General features: G+C 37.9%; 1 protein-coding gene across 2 annotated transcripts in view; it reads right to left on the bottom strand.

Annotated features, from left to right (window-relative positions):
• sema4ba (sema domain, immunoglobulin domain (Ig), transmembrane domain (TM) and short cytoplasmic domain, (semaphorin) 4Ba) overlaps positions 1–22,630 on the bottom strand; it is a 262,802-nt gene that overhangs the window by 9,561 nt on the left and 230,611 nt on the right. For both annotated transcript variants that reach the window (XM_051920216.1, XM_051920215.1), the window contains exons 9-10: positions 2,154–2,335; positions 872–1,022 (exon numbers count right to left, since the gene is read on the bottom strand). In XM_051920216.1, coding sequence (XP_051776176.1) covers positions 872–1,022; positions 2,154–2,335 — 333 coding nt within the window. The remainder of the gene's footprint in view (positions 1–871; positions 1,023–2,153; positions 2,336–22,630) is intronic.

The following is a 22,630-nucleotide window of genomic DNA, read 5'->3' as shown; positions in this document are numbered from 1 at the left end:
GCGCGTCTTTATGTGAAAACAACAGTGTCAGATTGGGGGTGGGGGGTTGGGGTGGTGGTTGGGTTGTAGGGTGGAATCTTGAACACGACTGAGAGAATGAAACTGAATAAAAAAAAACAAAAAAACAAAGCTAATCTTTACAAGTATCATATATTTACACCGGCTGTTACAGACTGGAATTAAATGTATGTTTTTATTCTAAAATAGTAAGAATACTAGCAGCTCACTTCTGAAAATGGACTCGTTGGGGATTAAATCTGTGAAGTTTTGATTACCAGTCAACAGCTGATACCATTGCGCCACGGAAGCGGTCGTAGTTAATTAAATGCGTGTCACCCTAACGCGGGTTCTTTTTCTGCAGTTATATTTTTGAATAAAAGCGCACTTGTTCCGTTATATTTGTACCTTTTGTAAAAGTGTTTCTTTAATATTTGGACTTCAGGCTTCACACATTATAAACTTCATGTCTACATTTTGTCAATTATTACTAAAACATGAAAAAAACGTTCCTGTTTTAACAATGTGTTTACATAGATCGTTGTAGACACGGAACACATATGAAATGCATGTGTTCCAAATAATGATATAGTATTTATAAAAGGTGTCATTTTGCTCGACTTCTCACTCTATACAACTCCAAGCAACTGACACGCAGGTAAACAGATTTGAGGTGAGAAAACTGTGTGGCAGTGGGGGATGTGATAGTAGGCTGCTTGCTGCTTATCAATACATTTACAGGACAAAAGATGGTGATGGAGAAGTGTGAAGTGATTTAAGGTGGGACGGATCTACAAGTTTTTCGTAGACTCTGGCAGTTCTAGTGTTAATGGTCAAGAGTGATACCCTCTTTTTCATACTTGTCAATACTCACAGCTCCAGGTCTTGGTTCTGGCACAGGATGATTATAGGTATACCACTGTTGAGTTTCACGGTTCACTTCACGGTATCGACCATTGAAGGCATTTTCCACTTGGTCCATTGAAAAAGAACATACAGCAGAGCTGCTAGCTGCACCTGTGTACCTGTGAGGAGGAGATAAAGAAGAATTGCTTCACCAGTTTTAATGGCTAAATCATCAATATGAAGCAACTCCTATCACTGTAATTCTTTACAGTCACTTAGTCTTTATTTCTGCTCTACAACTTTAGAAGGCTGGATTGTTTGATCTGAGTATAGGTTTGAGATGGGGCTGAATTACTGATAATCACTCTATTGTATCATCTTCAAATAACTGTCTTTAGAAATTTTTTCAATCTACACTAGCAGGTAAAAGCACTCAACTGTTACACCCACTATACTTTCACAAATGTTAAAAGCCATCCCCAAACTAGCCATATGCAGACTGTGACCTCATAAAAAAGCATTGTCTTTTGGTTAGCTGCCTAATTGCTAGTCTGTCTGGAAAGGTGTTCATTATCCATTTGCTAGCGGCCATCTTCCCCTTTACTCTCAAATTGTTGACAAGGCCCCTTTATTGACCATAAATATATTTTACCGGAAACACTAACATCATTAATTGAGCAAAATATCAACAAATCAACCTCTAAAGCTATGTGGTGAATTCCTCTGTAATTCGGACTGACATTGCTCAGCTGGATATGTCCACATACAGCTTTGGACAACCATGGTGGTGACAAATGGTTAATTTACATAACACGATCAATATGACAGGGGTTATGTAAGCAAGGGAAAAATCACTCTCATTGTCAATTATGTGTTTCTATGCAAGCGCTGCTCATTGGCTCAATAATTTAAACCTACATAAATGTCTATTTCTGCAAACAGGTAGGTATGCACTGACTGAACAAAATGTACAGACTATAGAAGAACAATTCTCAATGCATGTGGCCATCAGCATAGACACAGAAGCTGGTGTCATATTATACAGCTTCTTGTTACCTGAGGATGTAAAATTACAAGACTAGCAGTTGCAGGAGATGACAAATTAAATGGTCTTGTGATGACATTCCAGCACAGTTTCACATTTCCAAAATATTGTGAGCTAATCCCTTTTTCTCACAGCCAATCGACAGAACCTTATAGGATTTATGCAAGGACTATGCATTTTCAATTTATAACCTTCACCTGAACAAATTAAGCAAAAGTAAAGCACTCTGGTATAGTTCTAACACTTAAACTCCATTGTCACCTACCACTGGGAGGTAAAAACTCCATAGAAGATTGTTTGCTTCCAGTTCTCTTCTCCTGGTGTTAATACAAACATATCCTGGATAATGTTGAAGGGGAAGCCATCATTAGATAGGGAACACAAAAGATGGGCCTTTAAGAATGTGGTCCACTTCTTCTGCAATACCCGCTCACCACCTTTGTCTCCCTGAAAATAAAAGGTCCATCAGTCACAAGTAGTTCCCAGACTGAGATCAAAGATCAAAACACTGAGTAAACAAAATCTTTAAGATGGCTCTTAGACAGGAAACTGGACAATTTAAATGAAGTATTACAGAAATCTGTATGACCTGCAGGACATCTGCTATGAGGTATGGAGAGGGTCACATAAGGAAGATGGGCAAGCCATGCCGAGAAGGACAAATGTGGTAAATCTGATAAAGGGAGAGGGTGTGTGAGGTAAACAGAATAAGTATTTTTCTTCATAAATGTCACTATGATGCTAGAAAAAGCAGTTTTTAAGTTTGTTTTAGGTTTTTAAAATTCCAGCCTTGAGGATGCACTTGCTTTATGGTTTTCACATAATATGAACAGTAATACTGGCAAATAATCAAATGCCTGCTGATCACCGGTGCATGCAGTGGTAAGCTGTGATAAAGAACAACCATTATTGAGTGTTTGCGCCTATGGTGATTTTTATTTAGTTATTTATGATCTTCCATTGCACAGAATAGTATTAAGTGCTGTGTGCTGGATTTCTGTATGCATGAGCCCATGCTCTTACAACTCCTTCCTTATGTGTGTTCTGACAGATACAGCTTCTGCCTAACTGTAAGTTTGTTGAGCAACAGTCCTATTTGCTCTAGTTTGTTGCATAGACATTCTCTTGCATATTTCTTGTAAATCAAAAACACTGGGGGTTTTATCAGAATTATAATCACATGTAGTGACCATCGGCACTAACCATGCCATGTCACATTATTGAACTTTAAATCACAAAACACATACTGATACCACAAAAATCCAACACTAACTGACATCTGTAAAATGTATATAAACGAAAAGCACAAAGTGGATGACACAAATTGTTGATTAAGTACACATCATACTACATCTCAGTGTTAGAGAAACCTGTTGCATATACATAAACATCAAAACTAGCTTGCTTCTAATATAAATAAAAACTAAAGTCACTAGTTGCAAATGAATTGAAATTCAGTTCAAAAGAAAAATTTAAATATTTAATGTGTTTGGTCGTATCTGTTGGTTGGTGCAAATTTGAGACCACTATAACCCGAGGCCTGCCTAGATATGTTCAAGAATCCTGTACAATTCAAACAGTCAACTGGATTTACCAGTAGTTGGTTTACCCATTTTTTAGTTACTCTTGACGGTGATCTCATCAGACCTTCTTCTGATGCAAGGAATCTTGGTGTCATTTTTGATTCCTCCCTTTCTTATTCCGCCCACATAAACCACATTAAGAAACTTTCTTACTTTCACCTCCATAACATGTCCCATGTTCACTCATTCCTCTCCTTTTCTAATGCTGAGAAACTTGACCATGCTTTTATCACATCCCGCATCGATTATTGTAACTCGCTGCTGGCAAGTGCCCCTTCTAATCTTATATCACAGCTCCAGTTGATTCAAATCTCTGCTGCAAGAGTCCTTACTCGAACCAGCAACAGTGAGCACATCACACCCATCCTGCTTCGCCTTCATTGGCTCCCTGTGTCTTACAGGATTGAATATAAAATTCTATTAATAACCTACAAAGCTTTAAATGGCCTTGCAACGGACTACATCAGTGACCTTCTAAATCACTATGCTCCTGTTCGCCTACTAAGGTCCTCTGATTCTGGTAATCTTGTTGTGCCTCACACTAACCTGCACTCTATGGGTGAAAGGGCCTTCAGCTCCATAGCACCCAGACTTTGGAATGACATCCCTAAATTAATTACATCAGCTGACTCTATTCATTCTTTTAAAACACAACTTAAAACTCATCTATTTAGTAAGGCTTTTACTTAACTTAACATTCTGCCCTTTCTTTCAATTTACCTCTCTGTCCAGGTGCTCAGGATAATATGTGTGTCTGTTATATCACAAATTAGGTTATTTAAGTTTTTCTTTTAGTATTGAATTTAGTATTTTACTCTGGTTTATTGTTCTTTATTCTATTTAATGCTTTGTTATCTGTTTCATTGTTCTATTCAGGAAACATTTGTATCCAATGTTACATATACCCTGCTGTTTTTTTTTTTTCTAAGACTCTGTGAAGCACCTTGACCATGGGAAAGGTGCTATATAAATAAAATGTATTATTAGTATTATTATAGTCCAGTATTTTAGTTAATTTGGCATACTGCTTCAAATTGTAAATGAATCATGGAGCATACTTTTGAAGCAGTATCAGCATAGTGTATGACTTAGAATCTGAATGCCTCAACATGAATTTTACTACATTATTAATTCATAATAAATTAAGAAACAGCAATAAAGATGCCACATATTAAATTCTTGCTTGAACCTTCTGCTTCTAGTTGAGATCATGGTTTGATCTCCCCTTTGGGGCAGCTACAATAAGCCTCAGTTCAATGATTTATATCCATAAAATAAACATCTGGAAGGCAAATGTTGTCACTCTTTCATGTGCCATAAATCTGACTAACACAAAGCAAATGATGAGCATCTGACTTATCTGATGAAGTTGATGCTTAAACTAGTGAATCAAGCCTCACAGACATACAGAACTCCCACGGTTACTCAGGTTATAAAACCTTTTTCCTTCATGATCCAATTTCTTTCTCTACATACCTCTCTTACAGATCTGCAATGTCGTTTCTCCAAACACCAAGTGATGCAACTTGGACACATCATAAGTGATGAACCCAGGATCATAAGGTGTTTCGGGTCTTAGATCATCAGACACCCTCACCAGATTGACATAGCTGGGGGTGAACAGTCCCCAGCTTCTGTCCAAGTAGCATGCTACACCATGGATTACCCCACTTGACCCACAACCCCCTTGATGCTTTTTCTGCAACGTGGATGATGTTCTTGGTGGCTCTTCTTTCCTGCAACCATCTAATGCCAAGGAGGCAGAGTGCCGATGTAGAGACCGCTCTGCACAGGCTCTGCTGCAATTTTTTGGTGTGCCCATATAGCTAAAGTGTACATTTTATGGCAGCAATGAGCGTCAAATAGAGGGCTGGCAGGTTATCAGACAACAATAACATGTGGCAGTTTAAGTATCAGCAGGTCTTACGGCTGTGGGAAATAACTCCCAGAATACAGCTGCAGCAACTTCAAAGACAAGGTATATCAGCCAGGTTTATGTATGTTTACAATACCATTCACTATGTCAGAAAAATGCTTAATATCTTGAATAATAGTAGGATCCAGATGGAGAGACACAGAGAGAGATCCAAGATGGCAAAACGTGAATTGCACTGCATTGATGAAAAACTCAGGACCTGTATATGGTGTGCTTCAGGGATCAATTTTGGGCCTACTGCTATTCTCAATCTACATACTCCTGTTAGGCCAGATTATCTCAAAACACAAGGTGAACTACCACAACTATGCAGATGACACACAGCTTTTACTTTTCTATAGCACCAGGTGACCCAACATTAGGAGGCACAGGTTAGTATTAAAATAAACAAGGACAAAATATTAGGCAAAAACAAAAAAAGTAAAGGCGTTAGAAATAAACTTGATCATCTGACCTTACAAATCAAGTCAGAAGTAAAAAAATCTCTCTGCTATTATGAACTAAACTTCAAACTAATACACCCAATATATTACTAAGACTGCATTCTGTCATTTAAATAACATTGTAGAAGTTTGATTTTTTTCAAGCATCTCCAGTGATAATCAATCCATATCTGAGTTTGCAAATTACCTGACTAAACAAATCTTTTGTATGCTTGTGTTTCAGTACTTTAGATTTCTGACTTCAGACTTTTCCTTTGGTTTTCCTTACTAGAGTTCTTTGATTAGCAGCTAACCAGAGTAAATTCCTTGATTGTGACAAACACTGAGTTAGATCTTTGCTTACAACTTTGGTTTTGGTTAAAGTTTCTTCAATTTAAGACATCTTTTCCTTACATAAGGCATAACACTTTGGCTCTCTAATACTGGTCATCTTATTATTCTGGAACATAAAGGAACTGGTTAGACAGAGCTTTGCTATTCATCAAAAATTTGGAATGCTTTACTAAATACAGATATGCTGTTCTAAAGCCATGCAGCATTTCAAAAAACTTCTATAAGACCTGTTTCTTTATTTTGCCTTTTTGCAATCTCTTTTTCTCTGTCATATCTAGTAGACTATAAGTGCTGTAATATCATAACCCTGAAATTTGCTTTAGTCACTAACCACTACTTTTCTTTGTTGCCTTTTTCTAGTTTTGATCAAAATACCCTGTAGCTGCCTTTGATGTTGGGAAGAATGTGGATGGTCCGAACTACTGAGGGGTCTGCAGCATTAAATCATCTTTGGATGGTACATCATAATAGTAATGAGTAATTTTATGACATTCACATATTATACAATTCCCTTTAGTGGGGGAAGCAGGTGGGATGAGGTGGAATGGCAGTCTTTTAAACTTGAAGCTCTAGAGGTTTATTATCTCCAGCATCCTGGCAGATGGAGTATCTGTATACCTCTCATCCCTGACCAACTGACAATAGCAACAGGACTCTGGCTCTTACAATTAAAAAACCGCATGGTGGAAACACTCATCCACTTTTATTGTAGTTTTTATTTGCTCATCTGTAGTCTCTATCTTTTAATTTATAACTCTTGTGCTATTTGTGAAGAACTCAGAGCTACACTTTTGTCTGAAAATCTACAATGCAGATACATGTTATTGTTGTTAATACGATTGAGGGGCCAATTTTATTCTTTCAGAGTCACATTTTCTTTAATGGATGGTTTTCAGTTTTATGGTAATTTCTCTGCTTAATTAATGATAACGGATGCATAAACCTGATGTTAAGAGAAAAAAAAAATTAACCATAAAAATCATCACTCAAATGGTCAAACCACTATTTCAATGACCTTTACAAGTGCACTACTCATAAATGAAGGTGTAAATACAGGTGTGCAATCTAAAGGCATCAATCAAATCCTGAAAATATTTTAATCATCAATGTGGACATATTTTGTACGCTTAAAGGTTTTTGTTTTAAGTTCCCCCTGGTGCCCCCTAGGACTAGCATTATAAGCCTTTGAGGAGATGCTTTTATCCCCCCATTTATAAACAACGCGTAATTTAGGAACACAAGTTCCCCATGCCAAACAAGTGCATGCCATGATTCTGATAAAATATTTTCAATATCAAAATTACCAAACTTACTTTTTTCTTTTAATTTCCATTCCTATATGATGAACATTAAAGCTTACATTTTTGTGCTCTATAGAAAGCAGCAGCATAACCAATAAGGTTTGAGATTAGAAAAGATAGGAATCATATTTTATTTAGAGAGTTCAAAAATACAGATTTTATTTTGCTTACTTCATGTAAAAATGTATTATCTCAAAGATTTCATTTGATATAAATTTAGAGAGGTGTCCGAGCACTTTTGGAAAGTTTCATTTCTATCATACATTTTATATTAATGATTCCCAGAGTGTTTTAATTACGTTAAGTTTAAGCTTTGAAAACACAGAACTTTAGGAGGAGTGAAAACCATCACTTATGCTATACTGCATCTATATAATACCTTTAGAAATCAGATTGAAAGAATAATGAAAGAATTAAAATCTATTCTAAATATGTCCTTTGTTTTTAGCTCAGCTTAGCCTTGATAATTAAATACAGTATATATGCATTTGGGGCGGCACGGTGGCGCAGTGGGTAGCACTGCTGCCTCGCAGTTGGGAGACCTGGGGACCTGGGTTCGCTTCCCAGGTCCTCCCTGCGTGGAGTTTGCATGTTCTCCCCGTGTCTGCGTGGGTTTCCTCCGGGCGCTCCGGTTTCCTCCCACAGTCCAAAGACATGCAGGTTAGGTGGATTGGCGATTCTAAATTGGCCCTAGTGTGTGCTTGGTGTGTGAGTGTGTTTGTGTGTGTCCTGCGGTGGGTTGGCACCCTGCCCGGGATTGGTTCCTGCCTTGTGCCCTGTGTTGGCTGGGATTGGCTCCAGCAGACCCCCGTGACCCTGTGTTCGGATTTAGCGGGTTGGAAAATGGATGGATGGATATATGCATTTGTGTGGGTGGGTAATTTAAGTTGCCAAAAGCTGCTTGCTTGTATGTATGTCTTCGAGAATAACAGAATTGTGCAAAAATTGCACCATAAAACATTAGCAAATACAGGAGATAAAATAAGATATTTAATGTCTTCATGAATATTCTATATTTTCCAAAAATATTCCAAAATGATCCATCATGTTCTACATGTGAAAAAAAATCTAAATATTGCAGAAACCTTTTTTTTGTAAAATGGCTCAAATGAATGGCTTTCATTTGAAATAAGTTGATAGAATCTTTCTGTACTGAGTGAGAGTTCAAAACACCATTAGCAATTTATCAGCAAAAGATATGAGACTTCATGCCAGAAAAAATAAAGCACACAATATTCCTATAAAGCTCAAAACAAACATTTTTGTACCAGAGGTCATGTAATTTGAGACTCAAGCACTTTTACAGGCTTACATGTAAAATACTTTATGTCAGAGCCCAAGCAGTAGAGATTAAAACAACATCCTACTGAAAATTACAACAAACTGCTTCTAGTTTTATTACAAATATATATATATATATATTATACTTGCATATGTTTGTTTTAAAGGTGTCATTGTGCAATTAAGCACAGTTTGAGTAGTAAAAGCAAATATTGCAAGGCGTACATTTTTGACCAGAATAAAGTTTCACAATGCAAAAAAATCTCACCACCAAGTGACAAATAGTTTGACTATTTTCTGAATTTACTCAGGTGTACTTGTTCTTGTTATCTGTATGTGAACTAGCATCGAGGAGGCAGGGTAGAAAGCAGCAATAACTGATATCGGCATTTGCAAGCAAATAACCAAATCATAGCAGTGATTCCTTAATTTAAAAGAAAAGAAAAAAAAGGGCAGTGGTTGACTTCAAAGCAGTAAAGGGGAAAGCTCAGTGGTGAGCAGGTAAGCGGCCAGAGTTAAAGACACTTATCAGGCACAAGGGGCTGTATGTAGGAGGAGATAAGGTACTAAAGTTTTATTTATTTGTTTATTTTAGATTGAACAGTTCTTAGCGGTGCAGAGGTAGAACAGTTAAGCGCGACTGTGTAAGGGTTCATTAATACGGGATAATACAAACAGTGCGAGTGAAGAGCTTTTAAGTAAGGAATAAGAGGAGAGCAAAGTTAGGAGAACACACCGAAAAAAGTAAAGCTAACCTCATAGAAGGACAAACAGCAGGCAGCTGAGAGGAAGAACAGTACAGGAGCTTAAGGGGACAAGGTGTAAAATAGCTGTAGCAGTTCTTAATGTTACCATTTAAGTTAAATCGTATAATTTTAAGAAAAAAAAAGTCAAGGCAGTTTTTATATTCCTAAAGCAAATTTTAATAATGAGGCCATTGCCATGCAAGTCCTGTTGGATTTTGGACATTTTAGATGATGGTTTGGAGGAGCCAGTTGTCTATGAGGGCTACTTCTGCAGGAGATGCCAGCTGATCCAGCACCTTGAGCTCAGGGTCACTGAACTGGAGGAGGAGTTGGCTGGCCTGCGTTGTAGTAGAAAATTGGTCCAGGTGTCCTTTAGAAAGTTAGTGTGCACCCCCAAGGTGGTGCGGGAGGAGATTCCAGACCAGACAGGTAGAAATAGGTGGGTCATGGTCACAAGGCGTAAGGTAAAGGGTGCACACTGGCATCAACCCCAGAATTAGAAGAGGCAAACTGTTATCATGTCCTTGCGGACTTGGATGGTGTCTCTAATGATTTTGAGGTGGTAGGCAGGGATGAGGAGCCCCAACAGGCCACCTCAAAACCAGTTCCCAGAAAGATAGAGGTAGTGATAGTTAGGGACTCAATCAGTAGGGGGATTGAAGCGCAGGTGTGCTCCAGAAACAGAGAGTCTCACACGGTGTGTTGCCTTCCGGGTGCACAGGTGGGGGACCTCCCTGGAAGGGTGGATAGGCTCTTGGCCAGAGCGGGGGCTGATCCAGTTTTCATTGTCTATGTTGGAACAAATGATATACATAAGGGTAGTCTGTCAGTTCTGCGATCCAAATTCAAAGAGTTAGGTGCCAAGCTGAGGAGCAGAACTGACAAGGTAGTCTTCTCTGAAGTTCTGACTTGTGCCGCACGCCAGTCCAGGTAAGATTGAGGAGATTAGAAGGCTTAATGTGTGGCTCAAATCTTGGTGCAGGGTAGAAGGGTATAGGTTAATGAGGTACTGGGATTCCTTTTGGGGCAGATGGTACCTGTTCCGCCGTGACAGGTTACATCTGAACTGGAGGGGCACCAATGTATTGGGGAGGTGTATGAGTAGGTTAGTTGAGGATTGTTTAAACTAGGGAATGAGGGGCAGGGAGTTTAGGACAGGCCAGGTTTAGATCTATACATGGATGAACAAACAATGGTGTAGAAATAAAAATGCGTAGTAATGTAAATTCTAAGCCAACATTTAAATGCAGAAGGAGTAACACATTAAAAACAGCTTGCCTTAATGCTAGAAGTATCAAAACTAAGGCAAGTGAGTTGTATTTGTATGTAGCAGAGGATAATTATGATATTATAGCAATAACGGAAACCTGGATAAATAACAAAGATGGAGATGAGTGTAACGTAGAGGGATACACATTTTTTAGGAAGGATAAACAGAACAAAAAAGGAGGTGGGGTTGCTGTTTATGCCAAACAGAATTTAAATGCAAGTCCTCTTCAGTTGGACGATGAGCCCCATCTTAGTGAGAACATGTGGCTTCGCCTGGAAAATATTAGGGACTGAGGTCTTATTTTAGGAGTGTGTTATAGACCACCCAATACAGACAGTAATTTCTTTTTAGTAATATCAAAAAGGCAAGTTTACAGGGATATTACAGCCATGGGGGACTTTAATTATCCAGATATTAACTGGGATAACCTTGCAGATGGAGGAGCACAAGAGTTTTTAGAAGTAATCAGTGAATGTTTTTTAACACAGTATGTTAAAGCACCAACACGGGGGCTTGTCTGGATTTAGTATTTTATAATAATCAAGACAGAATTGAGGGTGTAGAAGTGATTGAACCACTAGGGTCAGGTGACCATAATATAATACAATTCTAAGTGTTTTGTAAGAGTGACGATACAAAGACTAAAATTGTTAAGTTGAACTTTGGTAGGGTAAATTTTGAGCAGATGCGGTAAAGTCTAAGGAGGATACACTAGGATAAGCTTTTAAGTGTGGAGACAGTTGAGGAGCAGTGGAACAGGTTTAAAAATGTTTTACATGTAATGCAGGACAGATACATACCTAAAATTGGAATTAATGAATTAATAGGACATTTAAAAAAACTCCACAGTGGATTAATAAAGATTTAAAAAAGAAGCTACAAAGGAAAAAACTGCTTTATAAGGCATATTAGGCTAATGACTGCAAAGTGAATCATAGAGCGTATGAGAACATGAGAGCAACCATTAAGAAGGATATCAGGGAGGCTAAAAGACAGTTAAGAGAGGAATATAGCGGATAAGGCAAAAGAAGACCCTAAGAGATTCTTTCAGTATTTTAGTAGCAAAAGAACAGTCAAGGAGGAGGTCAAGTGCATCAGAAATAGTAAAGGGGAATTAAAAGATACAGATGAAATAGCGGATACCCTAAACTTACATTTTTCTGTGGTGTTTACAACATCCCATAGGTAAAGGAGGTACTGAGGGAATTGGAAATTGTAGAGGGATAAATACTGCTCAGGTTAAATAGGCTGAAATCAAACAAATCACCACGGCCAGATAATATTTACCCTTGAGTTCTTAAGGAGGATACAGGGTACATATATAAACCCTTGACACATATTTTTAGGAAGTCACTGCGCACTGGAGAAATTCCAAAGGACTGGAAAATTTCAAATATCATCCCATTATATGAAAAGGGTGAAAGGGCAGATCTAAGCAACTATAGGCCAGTATGATGTTAACATGCATCACAGGAAAATTAATGGAAGGAATTATTAAGGATAAGATTGAGAAACACCTGGCAAGGACAGGAGTTATTCTGAACAGTCAGCATGGGTTCAGAAGAGGGAGGTTGTGTTTTACTAACATGCTGGAATTCTATGAGAAGGCAACAAAAGGGTATGATCAAAGTGGAGCATATGAAATTATTTATCTTGACTTTCAGAAAGCATTTGATAAGGTGCCAAATAAGAGGGTTGGGAATCAAACTAAAAGAAGTGGGAGTTCAGGGTGATGTTTTTAGATGGGTGCAGAATTGGCTTAGACACAGGAAGCAGAGGGTGATGGTGCGAGGAACCTTATCAGAATTGGGTGATGATAAAAGTGGAGTTCCACAGCGGTCAGTGCTAGGGCCCTGCTATTTTTAATATATATATATATATATATATATATATATATATATATATACATATATATATATATATATATATATATATACATATATATATATATATATATATATATATATATATATATATATATATACATATACAGTGATCCCTCGCTATATCGCGCTTCGCCTTTCGTGGCTTCACTCCATCGCGGATTTTATATGTAAGCATATTTAAATATATATCGCGGATTTTTCGCTGCTTCGCGGGTTTCTGCGGACAATGGGTCTTCTAATTTCTGGTACATGCTTCCTCAGTTGGTTTGCCCAGTTGATTTCATACAAGGGATGCTATTGGCAGATGGCTGAGAAGCTACCCAACTTACTTTCTCTCTCTCTCTCTCTCTTGCGCTGACGTAGGGGGGTGTGAGCAGGGGAGCTGTGTGCAGCTGCTTCCTGAAGGACATGCTGCACGGAGCTTCGCATACTTAAAAGCTCAAAGGGCACGTATTGATTTTTGACTTTGTTTTTCTGTGTCTCTCTCTCTCTCTGCTCCTGACGGAGGGGGTGTGAGCTGCCGCCTTCAACAGCTTTGTACCGGCGGTGCTTCGCATACTTAAAAGCCAAAAAGCCCTATTGATTTTTTTTTTGACTGCTTGCTTTGCACTCCTTTGAAAAGGAAGATATGTTTGCATTCTTTTAATTGTGAGACAGAACTGTCATCTCTGTCTTGTCATGGAGCACAGTTTAAACTTTTAAAAAGAGACAAATGTTTGTTTGCAGTGTTTGAATAACGTTCCTGTCTCTCTACAACCTCCTGTGTTTCTGCGCAAATCTGTGACCCAAGCATGACATTCTAAAAATAACCATATAAACATATGGTTTCTACTTCGCGGATTTTCCTATTTCGCGGGTGGCTCTGGAACGCAACCCCCGCGATGGAGGAGGGATTACTGTATATATATATATATATATATATATATAGGAATATGATTAGGTGGCTAAGATTGCTGATGATAGCAAGATAGGTGGATTAGCAGATAATTTGGAATTCGCTATATCATTACAAAAGGACTTGGATAGCATACAGGCTTGGGCAGATTTGTGGCAGATTAAATTTAATGTCAGTAAATGTAAAATATTACATATAGGAGGTAAAAATGTTAGGTTGAATACACAATAGGCAGTCGGAAAATTGAGAGTACACCTTATGAGAATGATTTAAGAGTCATAGTGGACTCTAAGCTATTGACTTCCAGAAAGTGTTCAGAAGCCATTAAGAAGGCAAACAGAATGTTAGGTTATATAGCACAATGTGTGGAGTGTAAGGTCCACGGAGGTTATGCTCAAGCTTTATAATGCAATGGTGAGACCTCATCTGGAATACTGTGTGCAGTTTTGGTCTCCAGGCTACAAAAATGACATACCAACACTAGAAAACGTCCAAAGAAGAGCGTCTAGGCTGATTACAGGGATGAATTAAGAGGAAAGATTAAAAGAGCTGAGCCTATACAGTTTAAGGAAAAGAAGAGTAAGAGGTGACATGATTGAAGGGAATTAGTACAGTAGATACCAAGTAGTGTAGTAGACAGTAAGACTTTAGGGACTTTCAAAACTCGACGATGATTTTTTGGAAGAAATAAGTGGATAGGACTGGCGAGCTCTGATGGACTGAATGGCCTGTTCTCGTCAAGATTGTTCTAATCTCTATCTGTGCTCAACATACCACCGAAGCAACAGAACTTTTCTGCTTTCTCTAAATTAACTCCATTGCAGATATCATTATTTAAAATCATAATTTTGATCCCCTTTTTCAAATTTTTTGCAAATGAATGTTGCATTGCCTCCATGTAGTCTACCCTTCATGTCACACAGCCACACACCCACTTTTTCCACACCTTTGCCTCCAACCATCACTGCAGTCTTTTCTGTATTCACCCTGTAGCCACTCACTTCCAAAGTAGCTTCACATTTGTGGAAGCTATAACATACAATACAATGCTACAATATATGTATTACTAATGTAATGATATTGATATACTGATATAAGCAATTGGTGTGTAAGCAAGAATATTTAAAGCAGGGTGAGAACAACAAAGCAACTGTTAGCAAAAGACTGTTCTATGTCTAGGAATAAAAATAAAAAAGCAAAAGACTGTTCTATGTCTAGGAATAAAAATAAAAATGTAATGACATAGAAAAAAAAGCTTGCAAAAAGAGGAAACACTGAAGCAAGTGTAAAAATATGTTAGAAAAGGGCACAGAGAGGTAAAAAACTATATAAGCAGCCTGAAGATGGGGAAGTGAGAATTTTTCTGACTTGCAAGCAGAAAGCTCCAAACTCGCTACTCACCTGTTTATTAATTTTTTTTTAACAAACTAACATTGATTAATTGCACTCCTGTCTTCCTCTGCATCCTTCCACACATTTCATTATCCTCACCTACATTCTCTTTCACCCATCAATATAAGACCATCATTAGTCCTCCCATGACAAACCTTTAAACACTTCTCTGGTCACGACATCTATTACCTTCACAAAATTCAATGGACACAGAAGGGATCTCTGGTGTAGTTCCACCTTAACCTCAGAACTCTCACTATACCCATTTGGTCTCTTGTTCCTTATACAATGATACTGTATCACTGCAGACACTAATTCATCCGCATATAACTTTTTCAAAGCCCAGCTCACCACCTCTCATGTCACCCTTTTAATACCTTTTCCAAATACACAAATGCATAGCACACAGCTGTCTCTCAACTAATTTCATTATCTTCTCCAAAGGTTTAGAACCAACACTCCAAAAGGTTGCACAGTTATCACGGTGCATGAGAGTGGTGACATGTTGCATGTTGATAATCACACACAAGTAAGGATTTCACTGTACTCTGTACATGTAACAAAGGACTCTATAAATCTAAACATCCTTCCTTCACACACAGATCATGTTCCACAGATCTGTCAATTATTCAACTTCAGGACATTCTGTCACCTTCAACATCTTCAACAGTTGGGCCTACTGCTTTACCAATCTTCATCTTTTTCAGTAATTTTGCAATCTTCACTTTCAAAAACTTACATCTTGGTCCTTCTACTTTTTTGCACTGAACATCATCATTATCTCATTCATTCTCCTTATTCAGCACTGTCTCCATGTACTTATTCCAGGATCCTTAATCACATTACTATCAATCTTTATGACCCCTAAGCATTTTTCAAGAAATACACACCTATTCTTTTTCTTTTGCCCCCTCTTTTGAGATCTTGAACAATTGTTTCCTTAATCAGCTCACTTGCAAACTACAGTATTTTGTCTATTTCTTAGACCTACCCAACTGCTTTTCTAGTATTTCACCTTGTTTCCTCATAGATTATTGTATTGTCACCTTCTGCCTTTGTTATCTGCCAAATCTTATAGAATGTCCTATTTCCTCAATTGCTATCTCAATGTCAGTATTCAACCGCCATGTTCTCTTGTGTGTCTTCCTTTTTTCAGCTGGACATTTTGCATTGCTTCCTCATTTGCCATTAGCACCTGATGATTCAAGAATCTCATTCACTCTTGCTACCAATGTTTCAGCAAATTTATATCTCACAATCTCCTACTTAAGCCTTGGCATATGCTATCTCTTACTTTTCTTCATGCCTCTAACACAACTTTCTCCAAAGACCAACTTAACATTTTCACCATGTCCCTATTAACTTTCCTGACCAATAGTGTCATGTATGTTCCATACACCAGCAGATTCAAATGTCACCAACTTGTTTCTTTTTTTAAATGTGGCGTAACACAGAAAAAAAAATTCCATCACATCACAAAACTCCAGAATCTTCTCAGTTCAATATTCCTGCTACTGATGCTACATACCCTATAGACTCCTTCAAAACCATCAGCACTGGCTACTACGTTACCATTCAAATCACAGCCCATAACTATTAACTTTCCCTGAGGCACCACAGAATTACTTCTGTGAACTTCTTGTAAAACTCATCTTTCTCTTCATCACTTCTGCCATCCTGTGGGGCATATGCTGAGATTACATTCAACAGTAGTTTACCAGCAATCTGCTTAACTACAATATGCTCATTGATCATCTTTGCCTCCACCATCTACCCTATGCATTTTCTAGAACAAGTACAACAAGTCCAATATTGTCTTTACTTCTCCCCTGAATATTAATGTTTATTGACATGTGTTGTCATGAACAGTTTATGTAAATCAACCAAATGTACTCAGTTTTACTGCATGTTCCATGTAATTTGAGTGTTAATTGAATGAATGAATGTATGGATTAATTATTTTAGTTACTGCATTACTTGGAATCATTTGTATGCACTGTGAGCCTGTACAAAACTATATTTAACTGAACTGAATTAAATCTACAGAAGGTTGATAACAAAACTAGAATACAACTACAGGGTGGAAGGTTTAAATATAACATTTTTCTTTTTATCATAATTTTTATTGATAAAAATAAACAGTTTGCTTACATTTCACTTCTGCTTAATTTCCTTTGTAACTCGTCTGTGTAGTATAAAGAAAATCCACATAATTAACATATTTTTGTCACATTTAAACTAGACATATTGCTAAAAGATTGCTTCTTAGAGCTTTTTAGAATTAAGTTTGAAAAAAGAAAGTGAGAACACTGGATATCAACAAGAAATTAGGTTAAAATGAACGGACAATTTAATTGTCGCAGTGAAATTTGAAAATTGATACAAATCAATAGTCCTCCTTTTACTCAACAGGGAGTTATAACTGACAGTAGCCAAGGTGTTGATCCAAAAGATTTTATGAACAAAATCTTTTTAACTTTTTGATGTGTCCGTTGAGGCAGGCAAACAAAATCTGATGGTAATATTTTAAAATCGCTGCTAAAACTTTTTCTGTAGTTGATAACTGACTGTAGTATTGATAAAAAATGTACTGGAAATGTTTTAAACAGGAAAAATAATGAATTTACCAAAGATTTGGTATCATGTGATAGGATTTCATAACACACGTCTCCTAAAACAAAATATACCGCCTGTCAAAATCATCATACCTATACCTACCACAAGAATAGTCAAGTCAAGTCAAGTCAACTTTATTTATAAAGCACTTTACATACAACAGCCGCTGACCAAAGTGCTGAACATAGGCTAAAATAAATTTTAAACAAAAACAAAATAATAAATACAATAACAGTAAAATAAAATACAATAAATGAAACTAATTAAAACATAGTAAACACAACTAAACAGAGTTAAAACAGAGTAAAATCAACTGCTCACACAGGATCAAACGGCAAACCAAAGAGGTAAGTCTTAAGAGCAGACTTAAAAATGGGCAGTGAGGAGGCCTGTCTAATGTGGATCGGCAGTGAATTCCAGAGCCTTGGAGCCACAACGGAAAAAGCCCTACCCCCTGAGCTTTCGCTGAGTCCTAGGCACATCCAGAAGCAGCTGACCAACTGATCTGAGTGAGCGGGAAGGAGAGTTCATATGCAGCAGCTCAGCGAGGTAGAGTGGAGCAAGCCCATTTAAGGACTTAAAAACAAATAAAAGAACCTTAAAACGAACTCTAAACTGAACAGGCAGCCAGTGCAGTGAGGATAACACAGGTGTAATGTGCTCATTTTTTCGCATGCCAGTTAAAAGGCGTGCAGCAGCATTTTGCACCAGCAGGAGCCGAGACAGGGTGGACTGGCTAACACCAACATACAACGAATTACAATAGTCCAACCGGGTTGTAATGAAGGCGTGGATTACTGTTGTAAATTGATCTTTGGAAAGAATGTTTTTTATCTTCGCCAAACGTCTTAGCTGAAAAAAACAAGATTTCACCACCGCGCTGATCTGACCGTCCAGTCTAAAATCCTCTTCTATCCTAAAACCCAAATTTGTAATACCAGGTGTACCATATTGTGCAAGGGGACCCAAATCCACAGGAGCAGAAGTAGAAATGGACCCACTGGTGCCCCCAGGACCAAAAACTATAACCTCTGTCTTATTTTCATTAAAATTTAAGAAGTTTACTGCCATCCAAGCTTTCACCTCTTCTAGGCACATAACCAAAGTTTGTATGGAGTAAGCATCCTTGCGTTTGAGGGGAACATAAACCTGAGTATCGTCTGCATAACAATGGAAAGCAATTTTATGCTTTCTAAGAATAGAGCCAAGAGGCAGGAGATACAAAGAAAATAGCAGAGGACCAAGTATGGAGCCTTGCAGAACCCCACATGATAGTGAAGCAGAGGAGAATCTAAATTCATCTAGCCTCACTGAAAAAGTTCTTTGAGTCAAGTATGATTTAAACCATTCCAAGGCAGTACCACGAATGCCCACACAATGCTCCAGACGAGATAATAAAATACTATGATCTATAGTATCAAAAGCAGCTGTTAAATCGAGCAGAACTAAAATCACATAATCTCCTGAGTCTGTTGCCAAAAGGATGTCATTAAAAACCTTCAGTAATGCGGTTTCAGTACTGTGAAGCGGCTTAAAACCAGACTGAAACACTTCGAGCACATCACTTTCATCTAAAAAGGCTTTCAATTGAATATACACACTTCTCTCCAAAATTTTGGACAGAAATGGAAGCTTGGAAATCTGTCTAAAATTGGATAGCACAGTGGGATCTAGGCTTGGTTTTTTGATCAATGGTTGCACTATGGCATGTTTAAACAAATTAGGAACTACGCCTGAGGAAAGGCTGCTATTGATAATAGCAAGAACAGATGGCCCTAAAACAGAAATAATCTCTTTAAAAAGAGAAGGTGGGACAACATCAAAAGGAGAACCTGAGGGCTTCGACTGACCAACAATCTCATGTAAACAAGATAGAGCACATTTAAAAACTAAAATAACCACATTTCCTTTTGGGTCTTCATAAAAAGACCCTAGTAATTTCATTTAAAAATAGGCTAGAGTATATGTAGTGCATCTATGTATGTCTTGAAATTGTTCTGCATATCTCTGTAAGTCCCATGTAGTAAATATGTCTGGATCACAAGCACTATCACATGTGCCAACATAAATGTGTATCAGATTAAACAGTTATTGCTGATAAGAACCTGAAGAATTATCAATAGACATCCTTTTCAGTTAATATAACCACGGTAAACTTCAGTTGGGGGAAGATTAGGTATATGCATTCCATCGAGTGCGCTGTACATCTGTGGCAAAAGGAGTGTCAAAGAATTGTGGTATATGCTGCCGTTTGCTTCCAAAATGCTTTAGTGATCCGATTTATACTGGTGGACTATTCCCGTTCAAGTGGTTCAAAAACCTCTAATACAACTCTATACTTCGTGCTAGTAGCAAATTTCTATTAAGGCGAGTGGCCCAACAAATGGTTGAATGCAACTACACTGCATTTTAAAAGCTGATCTGGGCATTTTAAAATGCTGAAGTCACAGGCTTTGAGTAAAAGTCTTTTCAACTACAATTTCCCAGAACTTTCTGACAGTCTTATACATTTGGCTCACGGCACATTAAATGTCAGTTTCTTCAAAGCGCTTCATATGAAGACTGCTTTATTTTGACTGTGTTGTTTTTAAATATAACTACTTATGGCTGTTTGGTAAGATACAGCAATTACTATTACATTTTTCTGTTGTCTGTATACCCTGTACACTTAGTTTTTGGAAAAGTCAGAGATGCCAAAGGTGCATAATTTGTAATATACATGAAACTAAAAATGGAAACGCATCAAACTTCTTTTTCCCGATAAAGCAATGGCAGTTTTCTAGGAGATGACATAATTATGTAAATCATTTTAATACTAGAAGTCAGTTTGATATAAACAAGATGTTAAAAAGAACATTTACAAACAGCTCTTTAACAATTTTTATATCATAAAAATTGTGCTTTCAGTTAATGGAAATATAGCAAGAAATTTTTCCATTAAGAAATGAAAAATCTCTGTATATATACAGTCATATGAAAAAGTTTGGGAACCCCTCTCAGCCTGCATAATAATTTACTCTACTTTCAACAAAAAAGATAACAGTGGTATGTCTTTCATTTCCTAGGAACATCTAAGTACTGGGGTGTTTTCCAAACAAAGATTTTTAGTGAAGCAGTATTTAGTTGTATGAAATTAAATCAAATGTGAAAAACTGGTTGTGCAAAAATTTTGGTCCCCTTGTAATTTTACTGATTTGAATGCATGTAACTGCTCAACACTGATTACTTGCAACACCAAATGGGTTGGATTAGCTCGTTAAGCCTTGCACTTCATAGACAGGTGTGTCCAATCATGAAAAAAGGTATTTAAGTATTGCAAGTTGTGCTTCCCTTTGACTCCCCTCTGAAGAGTGACAGCATGGGACCCTCAAAGCAACTCTCAAAAGATCTTAAAACAAAGATTGTTCAGTATCATGGTTTAGGGGAAGGCTACAAATAGCTATCTCAGAGGTTTAAACTGTCAATTTCAACTGTAAGGAATGTAATCAGGAAATGGATGGCCACAGGCACAGTTGCTGTCAAACCCAGGTGGTGGTCTGGCAGGCCAAGAAAAATACAGGAGTGGCATATGCAGAGGATTGTGAGAATGGTTACAGGCAACCCACAGATCACCTCCAAAGACGTGCAAGAACATCTTGCTGCAGATGGTGTATCTGTACATCGTTCTACAATTCAGCGCAATTTGCACAAAGAACATCTGTAATGGCAGGGTGATGAGAAAGAAGCCCTTTCTGCACTCACGCCACAAACAGAGTTGCTTGTTGTATGGAAATGCTCATTTAGACAAGCCAGATTCATTTTGGAACAAAGTGCTTTGGACTGATGAGACAAAAGTTGAGTCATTTGGTCATAACAAAAAGAACTTTGCATGGCGGAAGAAGAACACCGCATTCCAAGAAAAATACCTGCTACCTACTGTCAAATTTGATGGAGGTTCCATCATGCTGTGGGGCTGTGTGGCTAGTTCAGGGACTGGGGCCCTTGTTAAAGTCGAGGGTCAGATGAATTCAACCCAATATCAACAAATTCTTCAGGATAATGTTCAAGCATCAGTCACAAAGTTGAAGTTCCGCAAGGGTTGGATATTCCAACAAGACAATGACCCAAAACACAGTTTGAAATGTACAAAGGCATTCATGCAGAGGGAGAAGTACAATGTTCTGGAATGGCTGTTACAGTCCCCTGACTTGAATATCATTGAAAATCTATGAGATGATTTGAAGCAGGCTGTCCATGCTCGGCACCCATCAAATTTAACTGAACTGGAGAGATTTTGTGTGGAGGAATGGTCAAAAATACCTCCATTCAGAATCCAGACACTCATCAAAGGCTATAGGAGGCGTCTAGAGGCTGTTATATTTACAAAAGAAGGCTCAACTAAGTATTGATGTCATATCTCTGTTGGGGTGCCCAAATTTATGCACCTGTCTAATTTTGTTATGATGCATATTGCATGTTTTCTGTTAATCCAATAAACTTAATGTCACTGCTGAAATACTACTGTTTCCATAAGGCATGTCATATATTAAAAGGAAGTTGCTACTTTGAAAGCTTAGGCAATGATAAACAAAAATCAAAAGAATTAAGAGAGGTTCCCAAAGTTCTTCATATGACATTATATATATATATATATATATATATATATATATATATATATATTGTCACGCACGCGCGATTAGGGAGCCGCGGAACGATCCAAAATGTAACACAACAACATATGCCAGACGGGAATGGCGGGCTACTAACCTCTCTCTCTTTATTTCTACAGAAAGACGCAACGCCGCCATGAACTCTCCTGAACACTGCACAACAACACGCCACTTCAGCCTTCCCCCGATGACGTCAGCAGTCCCAGCATCCATCTCGGTTCCTTCCCATCAGCCCATTCATCCATTTCCGGTCCCACTACATAAGTGTTCCCCCATCTGCCATGATGGCGGACGGTGTTATGAAAACTGTTGTATTGATTGCAATTAATTTTTCATCACTTTCTACAGTATACGGGGCCGGAAAACCCCAAACCTTTATGTGCGTTTTGTGCTTTCTTTACAGTGGCGTAG

The sequence above is a fragment of the Erpetoichthys calabaricus genome, chromosome 17, assembly GCF_900747795.2.
Source record: "Erpetoichthys calabaricus chromosome 17, fErpCal1.3, whole genome shotgun sequence".
NCBI lineage: Eukaryota > Metazoa > Chordata > Cladistia > Polypteriformes > Polypteridae > Erpetoichthys > Erpetoichthys calabaricus.
This window is presented reverse-complemented; position numbering and strand designations above follow the sequence as displayed.